Raw genomic sequence first — 18993 nt, 5'->3', positions numbered from 1 at the left:
TTGAGTTTCAATGCAGTTTGTTTTTGAGCTGGAACCAGGAGACTCCACCCACCTCCAGGAGTGCTTATGTCTGGACCACTGTCGGAGAAGTGTCAACAATTAAATGCATAATCTGAACAGAACGATTTTTACGTTGAGCAATATGATTCTTATAAAATAACCTCATCCAGATTATCCGTAACACAGGATTGTGTATACATCATTAATGGGATTATATATTTTCAGACCTTAAATGACCATCAGATTTAAGATGGACTGGTTCAGGTAATATATTAATACAGTTTAGCTTTAACCAGGCTTTCACAATAATCTAATGTTATCGGATTAAACATTTTAGCAATGTTACTTTTTACTCGCATATTAAAACAGCATTGTTTTTACTTGACCCATATTAAATCCTCAATGTTTTCCATATGAATCATCTAGATAAAGCCAAAGTCATGTTACCATGATTATTATTTTTATTTATTCTTTGTTAAAGAGGATGTTTTTCAGTTTGTCAGGAAAATGTTAAAAATGGAGGTTTGTTGCCCATCAGTATTTTCCATTATCAGATTTGGAGTTGAACACAACAGTGTTTCAAAGACTAATCAGATTTAAACCTGATATTATCTTTTAGCTGATAGAACAGGCTATATCCTTATTATCTCTTATCCATCCCAGATTGTTGTTGGGCTCAAGTATAATCTGAACCAAAATGTGGCATTAATGACTAACCATCTGAACATCAGTTGATCATGGTGGTACTGTCTGGCTCGGTTCTAGTCCAGTGATCGCACACATTGTAGTTGATCGTTATTTATTAACACATTGTTGAAACAAAAATATAAGAGTGTGAAATGTTTTTCCAACAATCCTGGTCCATCCAGATCCCAACAGGGTTCTTCACGTCAGTCTGGGTGCGAGCTCGATGCTGTTGATCCGCAGTACAGTCTGCTTCGGGGTCATGAACCTTCTGCGCTCGAACCGGTGTCTCCTCCAGAAAAGCTGGTGGATTCTGGGCCACGACTCAGTCCTTTCGATCACCGTGGCTTCGACCCGGACCAGGTCCTTCCCCAACAGCGGCCTACCCACCAACGTGAAGTCCTGCGCGCCGACCAGCAGTACCTTCTCCATTCGGATCCTGTCCCCACACTCCGCATCGAAGTGGTTTTCGATCAGGATCAGGTCCTCGGCGGTGACCTTCCACTGGTGCGCCGCGAAGTGAACCACGGCGAACAGGCGGCCGAAGTCCTGCTGCTGGATCCGCTGGTTGACGGTGCTCACCACGGCGGCGTGTCGCTCGCGCTGCTCCTCCTCCGGCTCCGGCTTGAACTCAGGCCAAGGCGGACTGGACAGGGAGGTCCGCGGGACCACTTTGACTGCTCCGGAGCTCTGTGTTCGGGCAACAGTGGGGAAACAGAGTCGGTGTCGCGACGTCCTCCAGAGAGCAGCGCATCCTCTAGACAGCGCCATCTTGACAGGAAGTGCTTGGTGACAATGCGCATGCGTAAAGCACTCACTAATACTACTGCAAACGTTCTTAATGCAGATGAAATTAGATAAATATATAGATCGATAAATACTTTATTAATCCCCCGGAGGATACATTATTTTGGCCACAGCCATAACAAATAAAAACCAATTAATAAAAAAAATTCAAATAAATAGAATCAAATAAATACATACAAAACGTATAAAAAGACAAATAAATAATTAAAAAGATAGCAACGAAAATTAAAAAGTGCATGTAAAGCATGAGGGAGGGATCTTTTGTAACATCTAATAATAAATTATAAATAATCACAGTCCCGTTTTTAATTGCTTGTTGATAAAAATGTACATTTTTCATATCAGAAAATGTATTTAAAAGTAAAAACTTTATTTTAAAAAAGTGTAACGAAATTAGAGTGAGGTTAAATAAATAATTGTTTGTATTTTATTTCTTTATTACAATAGCTGAGTGAACATGAGTTAGTAATGTTTTGATATTTCCCGGCAAATGTTTAAAAACATCAAATCAATTAATCATTCGTTTACATTCTAAATAATAACTCAGGTAGATGGTCAACAACCACTAACCCTTACTAAAGTATAAGTCGTACTGCTTTGGAGTTTATCTTTAAAATATGCCTTCTGTGTTTATTCGTAACTTTTTGCCAAGTTTAAAACTTGGAAAGATAATTTCCGAGCGTCATGAACGCACCGCGGATCTACCTCCCTCCATTTTGTACCTCTCGGCCCGTTTCCTTGAAGGAGCCGACAGAACAGTCCGCGGAGGGAATGGCTCCGCTCGCAGGTCCAGAGTGCGGATAAACTTTCAGTTGAATTGCGAAACAGTCGTGAAGTCTGCGCTCGAAGTCCCTGTGCTTTCTACCGAGTTCACTTGTCCTCGCCGGGACATGTTGTGGACGCAAGTTTGACAGCTGGACTGTAAACACTTCCATGCTAACGACTAAGCTAACAGTGTAGCCGATCTGACCAGCAGTCGACAGGCAGCCTCAGCTGGCGAACCTGCGACTTGTTTACTCTCTTCACCGGTCCTCGGGGTCGCGTTTCCTGCGCACTTTTGAAGCGGTGGTCCGTCTCTAGGTCTTGTTGGGACGGATTGTTTCCTTCATGTTGTTTTTGAGGACAGGCGCCGAGTTCAGGTGAGCAGCTAACTTTACTGAGTTTATCTCGATTCACTTGTCATGAAACCGACACTGTCATCTTTGTGCTCACAGTCGTGTCCTGTTGTAGCATCTTTCCAATGAGTTTGTGTGTGAGCGTGTGATGGCGAACTCTGAGTGTATCGACGCTGTCAGTTTAAACGCTCAAAACTAAGGTTCAGGCCTTGAATGTTTCCTGCACCATAAACGAGTCACTTCCTGATACTTTGGCTTCTGGCTCCGGACCATCATCTGGAGAAACGTTTCTTCTCGTTTTTTTGAGGATCAAACTTTAAGATCCTGACCCACTTACTTTTGTTGTGAGGGATAATGCAGATTACGAGGGTCAACGTTCAAAACCTGTTGATTTTTTTACAACCTGTTTTTAAACCTTCTTCAGGTGGTGTCTTTCACAATCATGTGTTGGTTTCCTCAGTGGATTTTTTTTCTTAGCATTTTATGTTGTTTGTGGTGAGTGATGAGGGTGTTTTAAAACTTCAATTCTAAAACAAGTCGTATGCCTGCATGTGACCTTTCCACTCATTCAGCTCTTTACTTAAAATGTATTATTGAAAATTGAGATCACTGGTAAACCATATAATTTGTCAGAGAAATTAGAGTTTAAAGTCTAAAACCAAACAATGAGCCATCAAAGAAAATAACTATACTTTTAGTGATCACAAAGACGAGATCTATGATCCTTCACAGATCCAAGTTAAGAGTTGTGATAACCTGGATTATGAGCCTTCAGAGATCTATCAAAGACGGCTGATCTATAATCATTAAAACAGAACCATACTTTTTTTTTAACTGGTCACTAACATTACAGAAGGAGTACCACTGGGCCTGTTTAAAAATGTTCATAAATGACAATCTTGTCTTTTATACGGTGTTGCCTTTAGTTTTGTCCCATTTAATATTAAAAAACAAAAATGTCATTAGATTAATATAACCTGAGTTTGTTGGAGTCCTTCAAGAAGCATCTTAAAACCTTTTTATTTGTGCAGGCTTTTTCCTAAAGGGTTAACCCTAACCCAAAACTACGATTGACGGTAGCTCGCAGTTGCCAAAAAGTTTAAGAGCCATGCTTTAGACATCCTTTAAAAAAATCTATGTTGAAGAACCAACAAAGACTGAAACTAATCCTTTAAGAACAGAACATTTATTCTTCAAGGTTGAAACTAGTCAGAATCAGATGTTATTGCTAGTGTTGTAAACACAATGTGGATTATTTGTTTTGTGGCGCCAGGCAGATGAAAAGAATTGAATAAAATGACACAAAATAATCGATAGAAAAACGGAACCATCTCCAAGTCACTAATTCAGTATCTGACACGTCCTTAAGTGATAGTTTACACAAAAGTCAAACTTCACCCATTTTTTCTACTCACCCTCATGTCGAGTAACTTGGAATTATTCTTTTAAGATTTATTGGCAAAATGTATGTCCATTCTAATGTACCGACTGGCACTCTGTTGTGGTCTTCCTCATATTGAAAACATTAGGAATATTTTTTTGAAAAAAATGAAATGCTTGTCTGTAGGCCCTTAATCTCCTATTATAACTTATTCTGCATTAAAATGTCATCTTAGATGTAATGCACACTGGTCACGGTGCCCTCAGTTTTTGCTCGAGGGTTTATGTGTGGCATTTTTGCCACCATCTTTTCCTTTGGCTTAAGGTCAGATATAACATGTGCTGTGTTGATAAACATCTAGTCTTCCCATCTTAGATTGACCTTGCATCGAGAAGAATGTGTTTATTGAAAAAAAAAAAGTCAAGATGTCTGTTCCTGGTTGCATTGCTTTAGATGAGCTTCAGCGTTTTTTGTTTGAATTGTTGATCTTCATGATGCTCACAACAAGTCAACTATCTTTTGATTGATGACAAATATTGGTTGTATGTTTGTTTCAAGGTCAAATGTTGACATCGAAAACACTGCAACAATATAAATATTAGAAATGTAACAGAAAGACACATCGTGTTACACATACGTTTTAAAAGAATTGGTTCAACAAGATTAGGTTTGACTAGTGGTGTCCGATATGGCCGCATTAACCAAAATATTTTAGGTTTAGAGTTTTTTAATGTCCCGATCCATCAGAGACTCTGTAGATCTTGTTGCTAGTTTCTCCAACATGAGAAAACATGTTGAATGAAGTCTTTAAATAATGGATTATCTCTGAGATTATACTTTCATCCTAAAGCGCACAAAGACGTTCTTTGTATAACCAGGAATTGATGACGATCATCGATCAATGTCTTCACATAACAGGAGAAACCAACACTTTCTGTTTCTTGCCTTCGCACACCTCCTCAGGTGAGTGGTGTGAGAGTACGTTGAATAATTTGATAGAAAATGAGGGAGCAACAAACCCCTTCAGGGTTTCTACTGTTCCTCTGTTCGGACCATGTGACCACCCGAGAGCTCGCTTGGTCAGATTCCTTTTGGTTTCCTGCAGTGAAAACTTGTCCTGACACTCGGGTGACGGGCGGGCGGGGTGAGGAGCCGACAGCAGGCTTCGGCCGGGAACTGGTTTGGGGAGATGCAGTCATGTGCTGTGACACACTTTACAGCCTCCAAGTTTACAGAAACGTAGTGCTTCCTCTCGGGGATCTACAGGTTATTAGTTCCAGCTGTGGTGGTTTATTAGTGCTGTAAGAACCACAGACGCGCAACAAAAGATGGCCATAAAGCTGAGATTTACAAAAATCTCTGACCTTTGGTTCCACGATATTTGTATAATTGATAATTCTACTGATTTATTTACAATAAATTAATAAATGTGATTAATAAAGACAGAAGTATCTGAATAAATATTTGAAGTTCAAAAGCGGGTCACTGGTGAAACCCCTGGGGCGTTTTTATGTATTCAAATTTGAACAAGAAAATGTTCAAATTGTGCTTCATTGTTTTATGATCTAAACTCTTAACTATAAGAAGCCTTCAGGCTTAAGGCGAGTGAAGCAGTTCTGCAGAGAAAGTTACGTCAAAGTGGTCGTCACTCCAGATTCACAGAGGCAGAAGTAAACCTCTTCCTCAAGGTGACCTGCGACCTACATTACCTGCAAATAACTAGAATTGTGGTCAAAAATCGCTTGTGTACTTTGGCCTCTCCTCGTATGATCTAAACACGTCATTACTGATGAAAAAGATGAATGTGAAAAAAAGACGACTGCACAAAGCAGGTGAGTGTTTTTGTGATATTCGGGTTGTTATTTCTCTTTTTAAAAGAGGCGTTGCTGTGTTTCCACAGCCCCGACCTGTCTGAGCAGGCTTACTCACACACTGAAACTATTCTCAGCCGTGTATCGGGCGACTGCCGGTTCCCGGGCTCAAACGTTTCCCAGAGGCTGCTTCAGCAACCCGCGTCCCTCCTTCAGGAATGTTCTGCTGGGAACAGACTTGTGTTTCCACAGTGTTCCGGAACGTTTGGCATCATGTCCAGCTCTGACATGACGTGCATCTAAACATCTAACTAAGGGTTGGAAAAAAGGTATCGTCCCGGATTTTGTGTACGTTTATGATGCTTGAAAAACCTTATCAAGTTGCGCAGAATTACCCTGATAGTTGACCAACTGGAAGTTTTGTCCTTCCCCCTTCCTTGTCCAAGGTCACAGGGGCAGCAGTCCAGCAGGGTCTGCCCCAGGGCCTCCTCCCTTTACAGGAGACATCTTGACAAATGTCTGCTGCTTGAGTCTCTCCCGGATGATGGATCTCTGTGACGCCAGATAATTGTTTCCTCCCTGTAAGATTACATAACCAACAGTGACCCGGATTGGTCCATGTAAAGTAAGAACGCTTCTCATGAGACTGAGTAGCTACAATCTTCTCGCTATTGTTAACACTAGCGCGTACAAGCTAGGGGTGGACAATATGTTTGACAACTAAAATTCACAGTTTAACATAGGCTTTCCTTCTTTGCTTTTTGACACCCTATCTGTGTTAAAGTGTGTGGGTTTTCTTCTCTTTTTGGTCAATGAATATATATGTCAGTGTGCATCACAGGAAATGATGAAAATGACACATGTGACAAAAGGAAAAATATTCAAAAATTTTGTATGTCCATTTTAATGAAGAAACCAGTGTCTTTATCTTCACCGAAACGACAACAAAAACATCCAAATACTTCCCTGGTGCTCCTCTTGTATTGAACCCTCAGCATGAGGAATTATTCTGAAAAAACTCTATAAAAGTCTACATTTTAGCTTGTTTGTAGCGGAAGCTTAAACGCAACCATGAAAGGAAGTACTGCGGGTAAATATTGTGAGCTCTTCTAGTTGAGACAGTTGACTGGAAGTGCTTGTGGTATTGACAACCCTCAGTCGACATCAGTGTCTGTAGAAAATTAGTGAACTTTGATGAACTATCACTTATGTGCCAGTTCATTTTGGGCAATCCCCATCTTGCAGAAGTCTGAATGCCACAAACAAAAAATCTTACTCCTCACCAGGGAACCAACAACCAATACTCAAGTGTTTAAATGCGTGTTTCTGCAGTGTCGTTGCCTGAGTGAAGACCCTCGTTCTCACCTGTTCCAGCGAGGAGCCTAACAGCCGGACATAATGCCAATCCCTCCTCCTCCTCCTCCGGGACCCCCGCCTCCTCCCACCTTCAATCAGGTCAGCGGCAGTTATCTGAGCAAATCTGTACACTTATTCCACCCAGAAGTTGATTTTTGATCACGCACCCTCGTGAGCTTGTCACGTTTCGCTCACCGGTCCGGACACGTCTTCATCAGGGCGTACCCAACTTTACTCGCAACGACACCCTCGTCACTATTGTGTTCACGTGATATCACCAGATGCATGGCTTCTAACTCATGTCACATTTTCATCTCACGTTACTCGGTAATCGTTTGGATTACACCTCAGTGATGTCACACCAAAGGTGCTCCAAGCTTTAGATGAGAAGATGTGTTCAAATGCCATCAGAAAACTTCAGACAAAGCTGACAACTAATTAGCTATAATTATTCATTTAATGAGGGTTTTTTTCTTTAAACATTAGCCATTTACCCAAAATAAATCATATATTCATTTATTATCACGTTTCAATATTTATTAAAATAAAGTAATATAAATAATTATATTTCTTTAATATCACAAAGACTGAACAGCAGACTAACAATTGAAATTACACTAATAATTGTTATCTAGTAATTTCTCGGTTCATTGTTATAGTTCTATTAAAAAGTGAAATTATCCTCCTTTTTGTTTTTTCATCAGTTCCTTTTGTGATTATTATTCCTCAAAAATATTTGGACAATTTTGAGCAAATGATATTTAAAGTAAAATGTCTGGATGAAAAAGTTATTATTATTTCACTGATAACAACATCACATAATTACATTGTATTTTCCCTTCCTACATTTTTTTTGTGGCTTCTCCTTCAAACACACACGATACACAATTGAATGCCTCCCTCCTCGAGTCGAGGACGAGACGCGTACTGTGTCACAACACATTTGCTTGTGAGTGGAGCGGTCAGAGGAACGCGTTACTAACTACTTTACTCCACAGGCCAACACGACGCCTCCAAAACTCTCCTCCTCAGAGACCAAAGGTCGTGGCGCGCTCCTGACAGACATTTGCAAAGGTGCCAGGCTCAAGAAGGTCAACGGCGTCAACGACCGAAGTGCCCCCCAGATAGAAAGTAAGTCTCCCGACACGCAGGATCACTAAAATGACTGTCAATATCAGGCATTGGATTGGTGGTTACATTTCTGAAGATATAAACATAATTGTTAAAAAAAAAAAAAGCAAAACAAGCTTCAGTTGAATCCCAGCTTAAAACTACCCTTAAGGCAAGCTTGTCCAGTTCCTGCCAATATCTTGATGATGACTCTCGTCTTCTCTCCAGAATCTAGTAGCGGCGGCGGTGGAGGCGGTGGAGGCGGTGGAGGCGGTGGAGGCGGTGGAGGCGGCGGCGGCAGTGGAGGAGGATTTGGAGGCGGAGCTCCGATGGGAATGGGAGGTCTTTTTCAAGGTGGTGTGCCAAAGTTACGACCAGTTGGAGGTAAATGAAGCTTGTTTGTCTAGAACAGCTGGAAAAGTTTTTCCTCTCCTTCCTCGTGACCTCTTTTCTTTCGCCTTCCTGGTATCCTCTCTCCTTCCTCTCTCATATCCTCGCCTTCCTCATCTTCCCGTCAATCCTCACGTTACTCTTGTATCTCATCTTAACCTTGTGTCCCGCACTTTCTTCTCGGGTCCTCTTCTGCTCTTGTCTTTCACTCTCGTCCTCATCCGTGTCTCTTTTCCTTACAGACGGTTCTTCAGGTGGGTCTGTGGGCAGGTCTGCTCTAAGGCCCCCTGGCTCACGATCGGCAGCCCCTCGTCCCCCCACAGGCCGATCCAGTTCCCCTAACCCGCCCAACAAGCCGTCCCCTCCGGAGCAGCAACGCTCCCACAGACCGTCACTGCCAGACATCTCCAGGACGTCCAGCAGCAACAGCAGCAGCATCTCCTCCTCCAGCAGCGGCATGAAGCACAGCATCTCTGCCCCGCCGCCTCCGCCGCCCTTCAACAGAGGAGGTCGTGGCAATGCCCCTCCCACTCCCAAGTCCTCCTCCTCCTCCCACAACCGCGAGAAGCCCCTGCCACCCACACCCAACAGGGGTCCCACCCCGACCAGTGCCAGCAGACCCCCGACCGGTGGTTCATCAGCGCCTCCACCCCCGCCGCCCTACCGGCCACACACCTCCATCTCTAACGGGCCCTCGCATGTGGACGGAGCGCCGGAGCTGCCTCAGCGGCACAACTCCCTCACCAAGAAACACAACAGTCAGGCACGCAGCCACGCCCCTCCTCCACCCCCGTCATTGTCACCTTCCCTGCAGCAGCCCAGCAGACCCCAGCCCCCCACCAGAGACCCCCCCGGACGCAGGGCAGGTACGTCCGCTTTGAACGCAACATGTCAGCGTTTCTTCACTAAACTGATGTTTACATTGACTTTTTGCACAACTTTATCTTCAATATTCGATTCAAGATTCAACATCACTAACTTCATAAAGCATCGCACCAAAGATTACAAAATTATTTTCTGCAGAGATGAGAAAATCAATGTTTACAATTGGAAAGTATTTCCTTGAGGTTAGGTTAGGTAGAAGGTTATTGTTTATATGTTCTCAAAATGTTGGGAAACATTGAAACTCTTTAGTAAAATAAATGCGATATTTTATTTCCTTACGCAGTCATTTCTGCTTTTTAGTCAAAGCATGACCTGTGCTAACTCACAGTAGTGCAAGAAAGATGATCTTTTAACACTTGTATAGATGGACAGTCAAAGAATATAAAAGTTGAGTCTATGCTTCAAGGTGTGTTTACTGGCATTACTTCAGTTGGCGTTAGTGTGGTGGAAGGATGTGGAAAAGTGAGATGAACGAGCTGAAAGTCCAAACGTTGATCCCCCTCTCCTCCTTCAGCTCCACAGGCTCCTCACTCTGGCGCCCGCAACGGAGGACGAGAAGCCCCTCCTCCGCCGCCACCGTACCGTGGCCACAGTTCCGATCCACCCAGTCGAGTGGTCAAGCCTCCTCCTCCTCCCACCTCGTCGTCTTCCTCCTCTTTGTCTTCGTCCCGCACCCCGGCAGGACCCCCCCCTCCGCCGCCGCCCATCAGGAACGGCCACTCCTCCATCCCCTCCTCAAAGTCCCACATTGGTGAGTCTCTGCACCTCCCACTTGTCGTGTGATGGTCCGTCTCACTCTGGTATTGGTCCTCAGATGATTTTGAGTCCAAGTTCAACTTCCACCCGCTTGAAGACTTGCCGCCCCCCGAGGAGTACAGACATTTCAGCAAAGTCTACCCGAGCAAGAACGGTAAAGGTACGAGCACCTCCTCCTCCTCCTCCTCCTCCTCCTCCTCCTCCTCCTCCTCCTCCTCCTCACCTCTGTCTCTCTCCACAGCCACCGTGAGAGGAGCTCCTCCCGCACCACCCATCAGCAGGTGAGGAGCCCGTCAGGACTTGAACTGTGAGTCGGAGGCGAGTCACCGGCGCCGCACACACACTCATACCCTTCAGCACCAGCCGGAACCTTAATTCCACTGCAGCAGGCCGGTTCGACCTCTCGCCTCAACCTTTGCACGAAAAAAAAAACAAAAAACACTAGCAGGCAAGACTCGGACCGCTGCGACCTTTGACCTGAGCTGGGGCACTTTTCTTTGACATATCAGGACCAACTGAAGCATTCCATCTTTTTTTTTGAATGGGTGATTCCATTTTTCTGACAGAAGCTTTTCCATCATTTATCATTTTTGGGTGTTTTTTTCTTTGGTGTAAGAACCAACACTAAGGAGTTTGAGTTCTCAGCAGATGGATTCCACTGATGCCATGAATGTGGGGATATTTTTTGGGTCTGTATTTTTTTTTCTCACAAGCCATCCGTCAGTGCCACAAGGGGGCGTCAGTTGCCTTCGAGTGCCAAACATGAGCTGAGGAAGCGCGCACCGTTCTGCACCTTTAAATTATTGTCATTCCTGGATGTTTTGCCAACTTTTGATGGAACTGTTCATTCCTCCCTTTTTCTTATGTTCGATAATGTCGCCCCCAACTGGAAATGAATCGATGTTCTGGCGAGGAGAAGATGTCACCGGTGTTGGGGGTTGACGGTAGAAAGAAACATTCCTGACATTTGTGTGACTGAGTATCAAGCCGTTTACTGGGATGGCAAGTTTGTTTTGCCATCCCAAAGTGTCAATGGCGCCCTCTTCTGATCTGAAAGTGTATGGCTGTGGGTGCCAGGAGGAGTAGTTGCTATGCAAGATCAGTTAAACCGATTAAATGGAGTTGGTAACCAAAAGTAAAAACACTTAAGTGCCAGAGAACTGACAGAACAGAGGCAGGCGGTGGCACTTCACTCAAGAACCAGACCACCACTCGCAAATCTGAAACTGAAGAAGCTACGTTAACTAATTCTAGAAAGAACTTGTCTTAATTTAAAAAAAATCAAGAGTTTTTCGATTGAACACTAATAAACTGAAACACTAACTGGTCGGAGTGAGGCAGCGCCGCCTGCTGGTCCATGCCTTACACGCCCCGGTGGTACCAGTGCTCATCTTTGCCATCCATGACGGCGGATCATACAGAATCTATTGCAGAAGATTATTATTGTACATTGGCAGGACGGCTAATCATAGTTATTGATCTATTTTTATCCTGTAAAGTTTGTAATATAGGAGATGATTATACGTGGGGTACAAGTGGTAGCACTTCTCTGGACTAAAGACCGGTGGGCGACTCGGCCGATGGGATGTTTGTGAGGTTTCATTTTGATTTGGGTTTGAGACAAAAAAACACCAGGGAGTTGAGCACAAACACGTCCTCTGGTTCTCACCTCATCCGTCGACGACGAGCCTCCGTGTCTCATGTTAATCAACTTGTTTTTATCTTCTCAAATAAATATATTCCTGTGGGGAAAAGGGGCGACGCTTTCACTTTTCCTTCTTTCCGTCATCAACACATTGACACCCGAGACACTTTAATCGACGAGCTCCGGCTGAAGATGACAGTCGAGGTGAGAAAATAATCTTATGTTGTTGCCTTCTGGCTCAGCTCTTTTTTATTTTATCTCAAATCACACCAGCAATATTTTTAAACATTTTATATGTAGTAATTTTTGGTTTAGGTTGTTAACGTGTGTTAAATATCAAGCTGAATAAATAAATGAGTGAACCTGAAACATTAAATAAAATAAGTTGATATGATTTTTTGTCAATACATAAAAACTCTGTTCAGTTGTGAAACTCATATCTTGGATGTAGTTTAAATTAATACATTATTTTAATGTCCAAATCACTTTCTTATGAAAGTGCTACAAACCACCAAAAAGTAAAATTGTCATAACTGTATTTCTACGTAAATATTATTTAATTTCTTGAGAATTAAGATTCCGCGAAGAGTGAAATAATGTTACTCTACGTGGCCAATATGTGACGTCAGTGTTTAAATATCCGCCAAGCCGTTCACTGAGCTCAGAAAATTTCCCGGGAAATGTAACAATCCGCCAAAAGCGGCTGAAGATGAATTTCCCGCCACAGACAGCTGGTTTACCCCTATCACGGCGTCACTTCCGCCGAAACACGCAGCCAATGAGCGTCGACAGAAGCAGCGCGGAGGGAGCTCTCGACCAATCGGCGCGTCGCGGGAAACAGCTGACGGAGATTTGGCGCTTGTTTGGTTCAGTGTTGAGCAGAAGGAGCAGAGACTCGGACACAGAAAGTTGATTCAACAACCAGATTGTTATTTGCTTCCCGATCAGGTAAGTTAGATTTTAAATACAAACTGTTCGGTTGTTGTTAGTAGAACAAAAATATTTTAGTTTTTATTTAATTATTGGAAAAACTCGAGCTGCTGAAAATGGCGCTTCCTGCTTCGATTGTTCACTTCAACTTTTATTTTATTTTATTATCAATCTACAAACCTTTTCCTCCTTATTGCGGTTTTAGATGCTTGCCGGTCCAAATATAAGACTTTTTCTCTCAGATGTTTGTTAATAACCCCGTTTTACTTGAAGTGTTTTTAAGACGTAAATGTGAGTAATTTTTACGGAGACGAACACGGTCGATCTTAATGTCTTTGTTAGATTTACTCGAAGCTCTGGAGACGAGGTTAATCGAGGTTAAGTACATTTAAACCAGGTTTGTAAAACTAGTTTCGGCAGAAGACTCAAGATGGCGCCCATTGGCGAGTAAATCATCTGAATAAAATGTTTTCCAGAGAACATTTGCTGCTAAAATTTGAATGTCAAAATAATTTGAATTCACTACTTGTTAGATACAGTTAATCATTTCCCAAAACAAAAGCGCTCTGTTTGATTAAAGAACGTAACTTTTTTCAAAGTTTTTAAAATCTGTTCTGTTATTGATTAAACCTTTTTTTTTTAACGCACAAACCAACTATATAAAGATAAAAAAATATATCTTATTTGACACACAAAGCTTTGACAAAGGTCAATTGCAGGACAACCTAGCTGGCTTGTCCTCAGTTTCCGACCACTAGCTGAGCTCATCTGGTCTCTACAGGTTCCAGGATGCCCAGCACACGCTCTCGGGGTTCGGTCCAGCCCACGCTGGCGTTTCCTCGCCGCAGATCTGTCCGACCCGCTACACAGACTAAACCGGACCCCAACACAGAACCAGAGTTTACTAGGACGCCGACCAAGCAACAGAAGACTGTAGTTCCAGCACTACTGTCGCCTCGAGATCTTGAGAACACAAGTCTGTCGCCCCGAAAAGTTCCCGCCATGTCCCCACGGAAGATCCCACTCCCCGCGTCACCTGCCCGCCTTCCACTGAGTCCCAGGAAACGCACAAGTGAGTCTAGAGGTTTTTGACTGATTGTGATGACGACGTCAATAAAACGTGAAACTTCCCATTGCAGACGACAACAACTGCAATCTGCTGGCATCGCCCCCGAAGCAGAGCAAGCCGTCTCTGGCGTCCCCACGCAAACTCGGTTTCGACGAGAACTCGCCGATTCTCGCCCGTCGCCAGCTTCTACAGTCGTCGCCTCAGCAACTAAAGGTTCCGGCCGGGAGTCCTGCTCGTCACGCCGCTGAGAGGAAACGACTCTTTTCTGAGAGTAAGAACAGTTGAGCTTCATTGCTGTCTTGGCTGTTGCTAACGTGCTCGTGTGTCGGTGCAGAGTCGCGGTTCCACGGCGTGAAGCAGGCGCTGCACACCGCCATACCCGAGCGACTGCTGGCCCGCGAGGATGAACGAGAAAGCATACGCAGCTTCCTTCGGGAGAAAGTTCTGCAACGCCGACCCGGAAGTCTGTACATCTCTGGAGCACCCGGCACCGGGAAGACGGCCTGTTTCAACTGCATCCTGAAGGAGATGGAGGTGAGTTTTTGGCGCTACCCTGTGGCCACAGTTGGACCTGCTATTTACTGACCGCTCCTTCCAGGCTGAGCTGGCGTCCGTCGTAACGGTGGTCGTCAACTGCATGAGCGTCCGGAGCTCCCACGCCATCTTCACGCTGCTCGCCAACAAACTCGGGGTCACGGGGGGTCAGAGCGGCGTCCAGAAGCTGCTGACATCGGCAGGACCGTCTGTGTAAGTCTTGATTCTGTGCCATAAGGGGTAGTGAGATTCTTGAACCCCTTATAATTCACCAAAGGTTTTCGTTGAGATCCAGACTTCAGTTCAGTTTTTGACTTCTGTCATCTTATTCAGACTCCTGGTTCTGGATGAGTTGGACCAGCTGGACAGTCGAACCCAGGACGTCCTCTATACCCTCTTCGAGTGGCCATACCTCCCCAAGTCCCGACTCTGTCTCATAGGTACGGCAATCTTGTCCTTTCCTGTCGTGTTCTCAGAGTTAAATTCCCATCGTTCCCTTTTCACAGGTATTGCTAACGCTCTGGACCTCACAGACAGAGTCCTCCCCCGTCTGCAGGCCCGCCCCCACTGTCGCCCCCTGCTGCTCAACTTCCCTCCGTACAGCCGCCAGGAGCTCGCCGCCATTGTCCAGGACCGGCTCTCACAGGTTAGTCTCCGACTCATCGAGTGTTCTGAACGAGGCTGACGCATCGACTTCCTCAGGCGTCGAGTGATGGAGTCCTTGACGCTTCCGCGGTTCAGTTCTGTGCCCGAAAAGTGTCTGCAGTTTCAGGAGACGCCAGGAAAGCGCTGGATATCTGCAGGTGCGTCTTTTTTTTTTTTTTACCTCTTCCACAACTTTGGCAGATGCTTTTAGAAGTGACTGAATCAAGTTTGTTGCTGCAGGCGAGCCGTTGAAATCGTGGAGTCGGATCAGAGGAAGACACCTGAGGGGGCGGAGCCTACAGGTGAGTCCTGGTGATTTGAAAAAAAAAAAAACATGAATTGGCAAGTTTGGTTTTCTCACGAGAACTTTGTTTGTAGCCACACGGGTCAGTCTGCCACAGGTGGCCCGCGTCCTATCGGAGGTCTACGGCGACCGTATGGCGTCCCAGGGCGGCGCGTCGGACGGCGAGAGTTTGCCGCTGCAGCAGAAGCTCCTGGTCTGTTGTCTGCTGCTGCTGACCCGACACGGGAAGAGCAAGGAGGTTCCGCTCGGGAAGGTAAGATGCGGGACGTGACACGTACCCGGACGAAGACGTCTAAACGCTTCGTCTTCCGCAGCTTCACGAGGTCCACAGTCGGCTGTGTGCGCAGAGACAGGTTGGCGGAGTCGGTCAGAGCGAGTGTCTGTCGCTGTGCGCCCTGCTGGAGAGTCGTGGAATCTTCGCCCTCAAGAAGTCCCGAGAGGCGCGACAAACGAAGGTGACCTTCATGGAGGAGGTTTTTTTTTTTGCATCCGTTACTTTCATCTTCTGTGAAGATTCTCACCTCATTCCTTCACTGTTGTAGATCTTCATGAAGATCGAGGAGAAGGACGTGGAGAACGCTCTGAAGGATCGAGCCCTATTGGGCAGCATCCTGGCGGCCGGACTTCCTTGAACGCATCTCGCCTGTTTTTTCTTTTTTACGGGGGTGGGGTTCAAAGTTTTTAGCCTTTAATGATTTTTAAGTTTCTATTGAAACTGCTTTTCCTGTAAATAAAGAGTACAGATGTTTTTCAATCAGCTCTTTAATCAATGACACTTATTTTCACATCAAAACTTTAATGAAAAACTTGACATCCAGGTGCGTCGTTAACAGTCCACAAATGCATCGTGGTGAGGAAAGTCGTCGCAACATTCGTTTGGTTTCCAGTGGAACTGAGCATGCTGTATGTAAACATGAGCTGAAGGAGGACACCAAAGGAGCTAGCTTGTAGCATTGCTAGCATTGTTACAATCGACACCATAAAACCATTAAACGCAAATCAAAATTATTTTTTTTAAGCTAAGCTTGTCACTCAGCTATTAGTCAATTGTGCTGTTGCAGTTTTTTATATATATATCCAGCAGCCTTGTTGCCATTTAAAAAAAAAAAAAAGGTTCACCTTAACCATGTGTTTCTTGCTGGTGTCAAGAATGATGTTTAATTCCTTGAAACTTAAAACACCTGAACATTCAACGTGGAGAAAAGTAAAGCCCTCGAGTGATATTAAATATAGAAAACTAGTTGAATGTATTTTCTCAAGTTTATCTTTTTTTTTAATCTAAAACGTCCTCTTTTGGAGTAACAGTTATTGCACAATCTTAAAACCTTAAATTGAAGGTTGCGCTGTTTAAAAACCTAAAACATTAAGAAAAAGCTGCCAGAGCAGAAGACCTTCTCCACGTCTCTGAGATCTGACGGAGCCCAGAAACGTCCCTGATGGTTCGCAGACTGTCGGCGCTGATGGGAAATGATCATGTGACCCGTTCACGCTCAGCTCCTCGGTGTGATTGACACCTGTCAGTCAACAGTCGCAGCCGCCTCTACCTGAGGCGGGCAGAGAAGCACCTCATGTACTCGGTCATCCAGCGATCGTCCGACGACGCTGCCGGGTGCAAGCGGTGGATCTTGTCCAGGTCTGCAGACCGGGCCCGCCGGAGCGCCGAGCTTTGGTCGGAATGTCGCTGCGAACAGACATTTATTATTGACGGCGTGTCTAGTGACTGCAGAGGCTCAAGTGACACGGTCAGAGTGAAGAAGTAACTCGTTCATTCCACTTAACCCAGTCACTCGGGTTGAAGGTTCTCGGGTCTGACCTGGGTCGTTGGTTTCTCGGGCCAATCAGGTCTGACCGCCGACCACGAGGTGTCCCGGCTGCAGCTGGGCGGTTGACTCTTGGCCCTCTGCTTGCGTCCATTCGTCTTGTTGTCCTGGTGATCCGGTTCCGAGCGAGGCGTTCGGCGGCGGTGCCGTCTTTTTGGGGGCGGGTTCACCGGCTCGCCGTCGGATGACGTGGACCCCACCGGCCCGTTATCGAGGGTCGGGTCCACCAGTGGCGGGTCCAAGGCTCGCTCCAGGATTTTATCGTCGATGGCATCCGCTGTGAGGAAGACAAGTTTCTGTTGTGACAGTTATCTGTACAATAATTGATTTTATGGTTAATATTGTTTTAAATTCATTTGAATGTTTTTATTTACAATTGAGATACATTTGTTTATTTTTGTGTTGCAATTAAACTTCTGGCCGCTAGATGGCAGCAGCCATTACATGCTCTACGGCTAAAGAAACAAGTCCAAGCAATGACTGAGGACAAGAGGATACAGTCGACTCCAGCTTTTAAAGCTGGTGTTTGGAGTGAACGCCAGAGTCAAGTACTCGACAAATATATCGCGTGGTTCCCCTGAATCGTCATATGTTTCCAGATTCTTGCCAATACAGATCACGCTGGTCGCTCACCAGGGGGCGCCACTGCGTCCTCGCCCGTCCCATCGGCCTCATCCGAGATCCGTCTGACACCCAGCTCACAGAGTCTCTGCTGGCCCTCTGAGGAGGAGCGGGGCAGGGACAGAGGTACCACCTTGTTCCGGGAGGGTCTGGGTGTGGAGCAGCCGCTGGAGTCGGACCTGCCGTCCCAGCCCTCCCAGAACCAGGGCTTGTGCGTGTGCTCCATCACCCGCCGTGTCAGGCGGTACTTCAGCGAGTCCTCGTAGCACTTGGAGAAGGTTTCCCACTTCGGCTCCCGGAACCTCTTCATGTACTCGGTCCGGACTTTCTTGGACATCATGGCGCCGCTGCAGGAGACGTTGGAGACTCAGAACTATTTTTTGCATCTTGTTATTGTCACAACCTTCACAAAAGAGTTAAACTGGGATACGACTGCTATTATAAAACAAGCAAGAATTTCTGTTATTTTAGCGGCCACGTCACACCACCTGTGGCGCGAGCTACCTGGAGAGCGCGCCCCCTACCGACCCCGCCCCGCACTGACAGATTACTCGCAGTTGAGCAGGATTTAGATCATTAGTGTCAATGGCGCTGCAGGTCCATGAACGCACCACCAATTCCACTACACAACGCCCACACAAACACACACAAATGAGGTGTTCCTTCACCGAAACACGAAAAACATGACATAACACACTCACACCATCACTTTGTCTTTGACAAACACGAATACGAAGGGGGAAAACAATGTATGAAAATTAGCCGTTTATTGGCGACGACGGAGAATCTCAACACAATTTTGTCGCGTTTCATCGCAACACAAATTATGTAGTTTCGAGCTTAACATCCGTTTCAACACTTGTTGTTGAAACAATATCTGGACCGGTTCCGTCCGCGAGCGCAGTCGCGAGCGCCGTTCATCACCTGCTAGCAAACAAACTCACCCGCTAACAGCGAAGCTAACATCTACACAACGACACCGATCCCGGTCCGAACTGGCTCGACTCACCCACAGATCGTCTCGAAAAGCCCGGTCCGTGTTGTCAAGTCGGATAAGAATCGACGGTCCGACCACCGGCTGTCAGAAACACCGAAGCCGTCAAGCGCGACAAAACAAAACCTATTCCGGT

At 45.4% G+C, this 18993-nt stretch overlaps 4 protein-coding genes across 5 annotated transcripts; 2 read left to right on the top strand and 2 right to left on the bottom strand.

The window, feature by feature from the left end:
* Positions 1–782: 782 nt before the first annotated feature.
* mrpl21 (mitochondrial ribosomal protein L21) lies at positions 783–1460 on the bottom strand. The gene has a single exon (XM_087783017.1). It carries the CDS (start codon positions 1453–1455, stop codon positions 886–888), a length of 570 nt encoding a protein of 189 aa, XP_087639143.1. The 5' UTR covers positions 1456–1460; the 3' UTR covers positions 783–885.
* A 735-nt stretch (positions 1461–2195) lies between these two features.
* wipf2a (WAS/WASL interacting protein family, member 2a) lies at positions 2196–12053 on the top strand. The gene is made up of 8 exons (XM_087802003.1): positions 2196–2630; positions 7131–7253; positions 8153–8285; positions 8493–8648; positions 8897–9520; positions 10054–10290; positions 10354–10455; positions 10537–12053. The coding sequence occupies exons 2-8, from the start codon at positions 7197–7199 to the stop codon at positions 10578–10580; spliced, it is 1353 nt and encodes a 450-aa protein (XP_087658129.1). The 5' UTR covers positions 2196–2630; positions 7131–7196; the 3' UTR covers positions 10581–12053.
* Positions 12054–12827: 774 nt separating this feature from the next.
* On the top strand, positions 12828–16102 carry cdc6 (cell division cycle 6 homolog (S. cerevisiae)). Its single transcript, XM_087782996.1, has 12 exons — positions 12828–12888; positions 13652–13942; positions 14010–14210; positions 14274–14473; positions 14538–14686; positions 14807–14913; positions 14980–15119; positions 15176–15276; positions 15359–15420; positions 15497–15675; positions 15737–15877; positions 15965–16102. Exons 2-12 carry the CDS (start codon positions 13660–13662, stop codon positions 16052–16054), a joined length of 1653 nt encoding a protein of 550 aa, XP_087639122.1. The 5' UTR covers positions 12828–12888; positions 13652–13659; the 3' UTR covers positions 16055–16102.
* Positions 16103–16207: 105 nt separating this feature from the next.
* ccsapa (centriole, cilia and spindle-associated protein a) lies at positions 16208–18953 on the bottom strand. 2 transcript variants are annotated; one of them, XM_087783008.1, is made up of 4 exons: positions 18808–18850; positions 17876–18210; positions 17236–17519; positions 16208–17103 (listed from the first exon to the last, which is right to left on the bottom strand). In XM_087783008.1, the coding sequence occupies exons 2-4, from the start codon at positions 18201–18203 to the stop codon at positions 16963–16965; spliced, it is 753 nt and encodes a 250-aa protein (XP_087639134.1). In that variant the 5' UTR covers positions 18204–18210; positions 18808–18850; the 3' UTR covers positions 16208–16962. The 2 variants fall into 2 exon arrangements, with proteins under 2 accessions (XP_087639134.1, XP_087639127.1); XM_087783001.1 differs by lacking the exon at positions 18808–18850 and adding an exon at positions 18873–18953 and having other exon boundaries at positions 16209–17103.
* Positions 18954–18993: the final 40 nt, after the last annotated feature.

This window comes from Callionymus lyra, chromosome 1, assembly GCF_982586985.1.
Source record: "Callionymus lyra chromosome 1, fCalLyr1.hap1.1, whole genome shotgun sequence".
NCBI lineage: Eukaryota > Metazoa > Chordata > Actinopteri > Syngnathiformes > Callionymidae > Callionymus > Callionymus lyra.
Note: the sequence above shows the minus strand (reverse complement) of the source record. Positions and strands in the feature narration are given on the sequence as shown.

Bases quoted from the DNA above. Each gene is read 5' to 3' on its own strand.
- ccsapa (XM_087783001.1), bottom strand. From the start codon at position 18,203: ATGATGTCCAAGAAAGTCCGGACCGAGTACATGAAGAGGTTCCGGGAG. The intron at 17,520-17,875 runs GTGAGCGACCAG...TCTTCCTCACAG, and splicing joins GGACGCAGTGGCGCCCCCTG to CGGATGCCATCGACGATAAA. The intron at 17,104-17,235 runs GTCAGACCCGAG...GTCTGTTCGCAG, and splicing joins CCGAGAAACCAACGACCCAG to CGACATTCCGACCAAAGCTC.
- mrpl21 (XM_087783017.1), bottom strand. From the start codon at position 1,455: ATGGCGCTGTCTAGAGGATGCGCTGCTCTCTGGAGGACGTCGCGACAC.
- wipf2a (XM_087802003.1), top strand. From the start codon at position 7,197: ATGCCAATCCCTCCTCCTCCTCCTCCGGGACCCCCGCCTCCTCCCACC. The intron at 7,254-8,152 runs GTCAGCGGCAGT...TTTACTCCACAG, and splicing joins CTCCTCCCACCTTCAATCAG to GCCAACACGACGCCTCCAAA. The intron at 10,456-10,536 runs GTACGAGCACCT...CTCTCTCCACAG, and splicing joins CCCGAGCAAGAACGGTAAAG to CCACCGTGAGAGGAGCTCCT.
- cdc6 (XM_087782996.1), top strand. From the start codon at position 13,660: ATGCCCAGCACACGCTCTCGGGGTTCGGTCCAGCCCACGCTGGCGTTT. The intron at 14,474-14,537 runs GTGAGTTTTTGG...CGCTCCTTCCAG, and splicing joins GCATCCTGAAGGAGATGGAG to GCTGAGCTGGCGTCCGTCGT. The intron at 15,421-15,496 runs GTGAGTCCTGGT...CTTTGTTTGTAG, and splicing joins TGAGGGGGCGGAGCCTACAG to CCACACGGGTCAGTCTGCCA.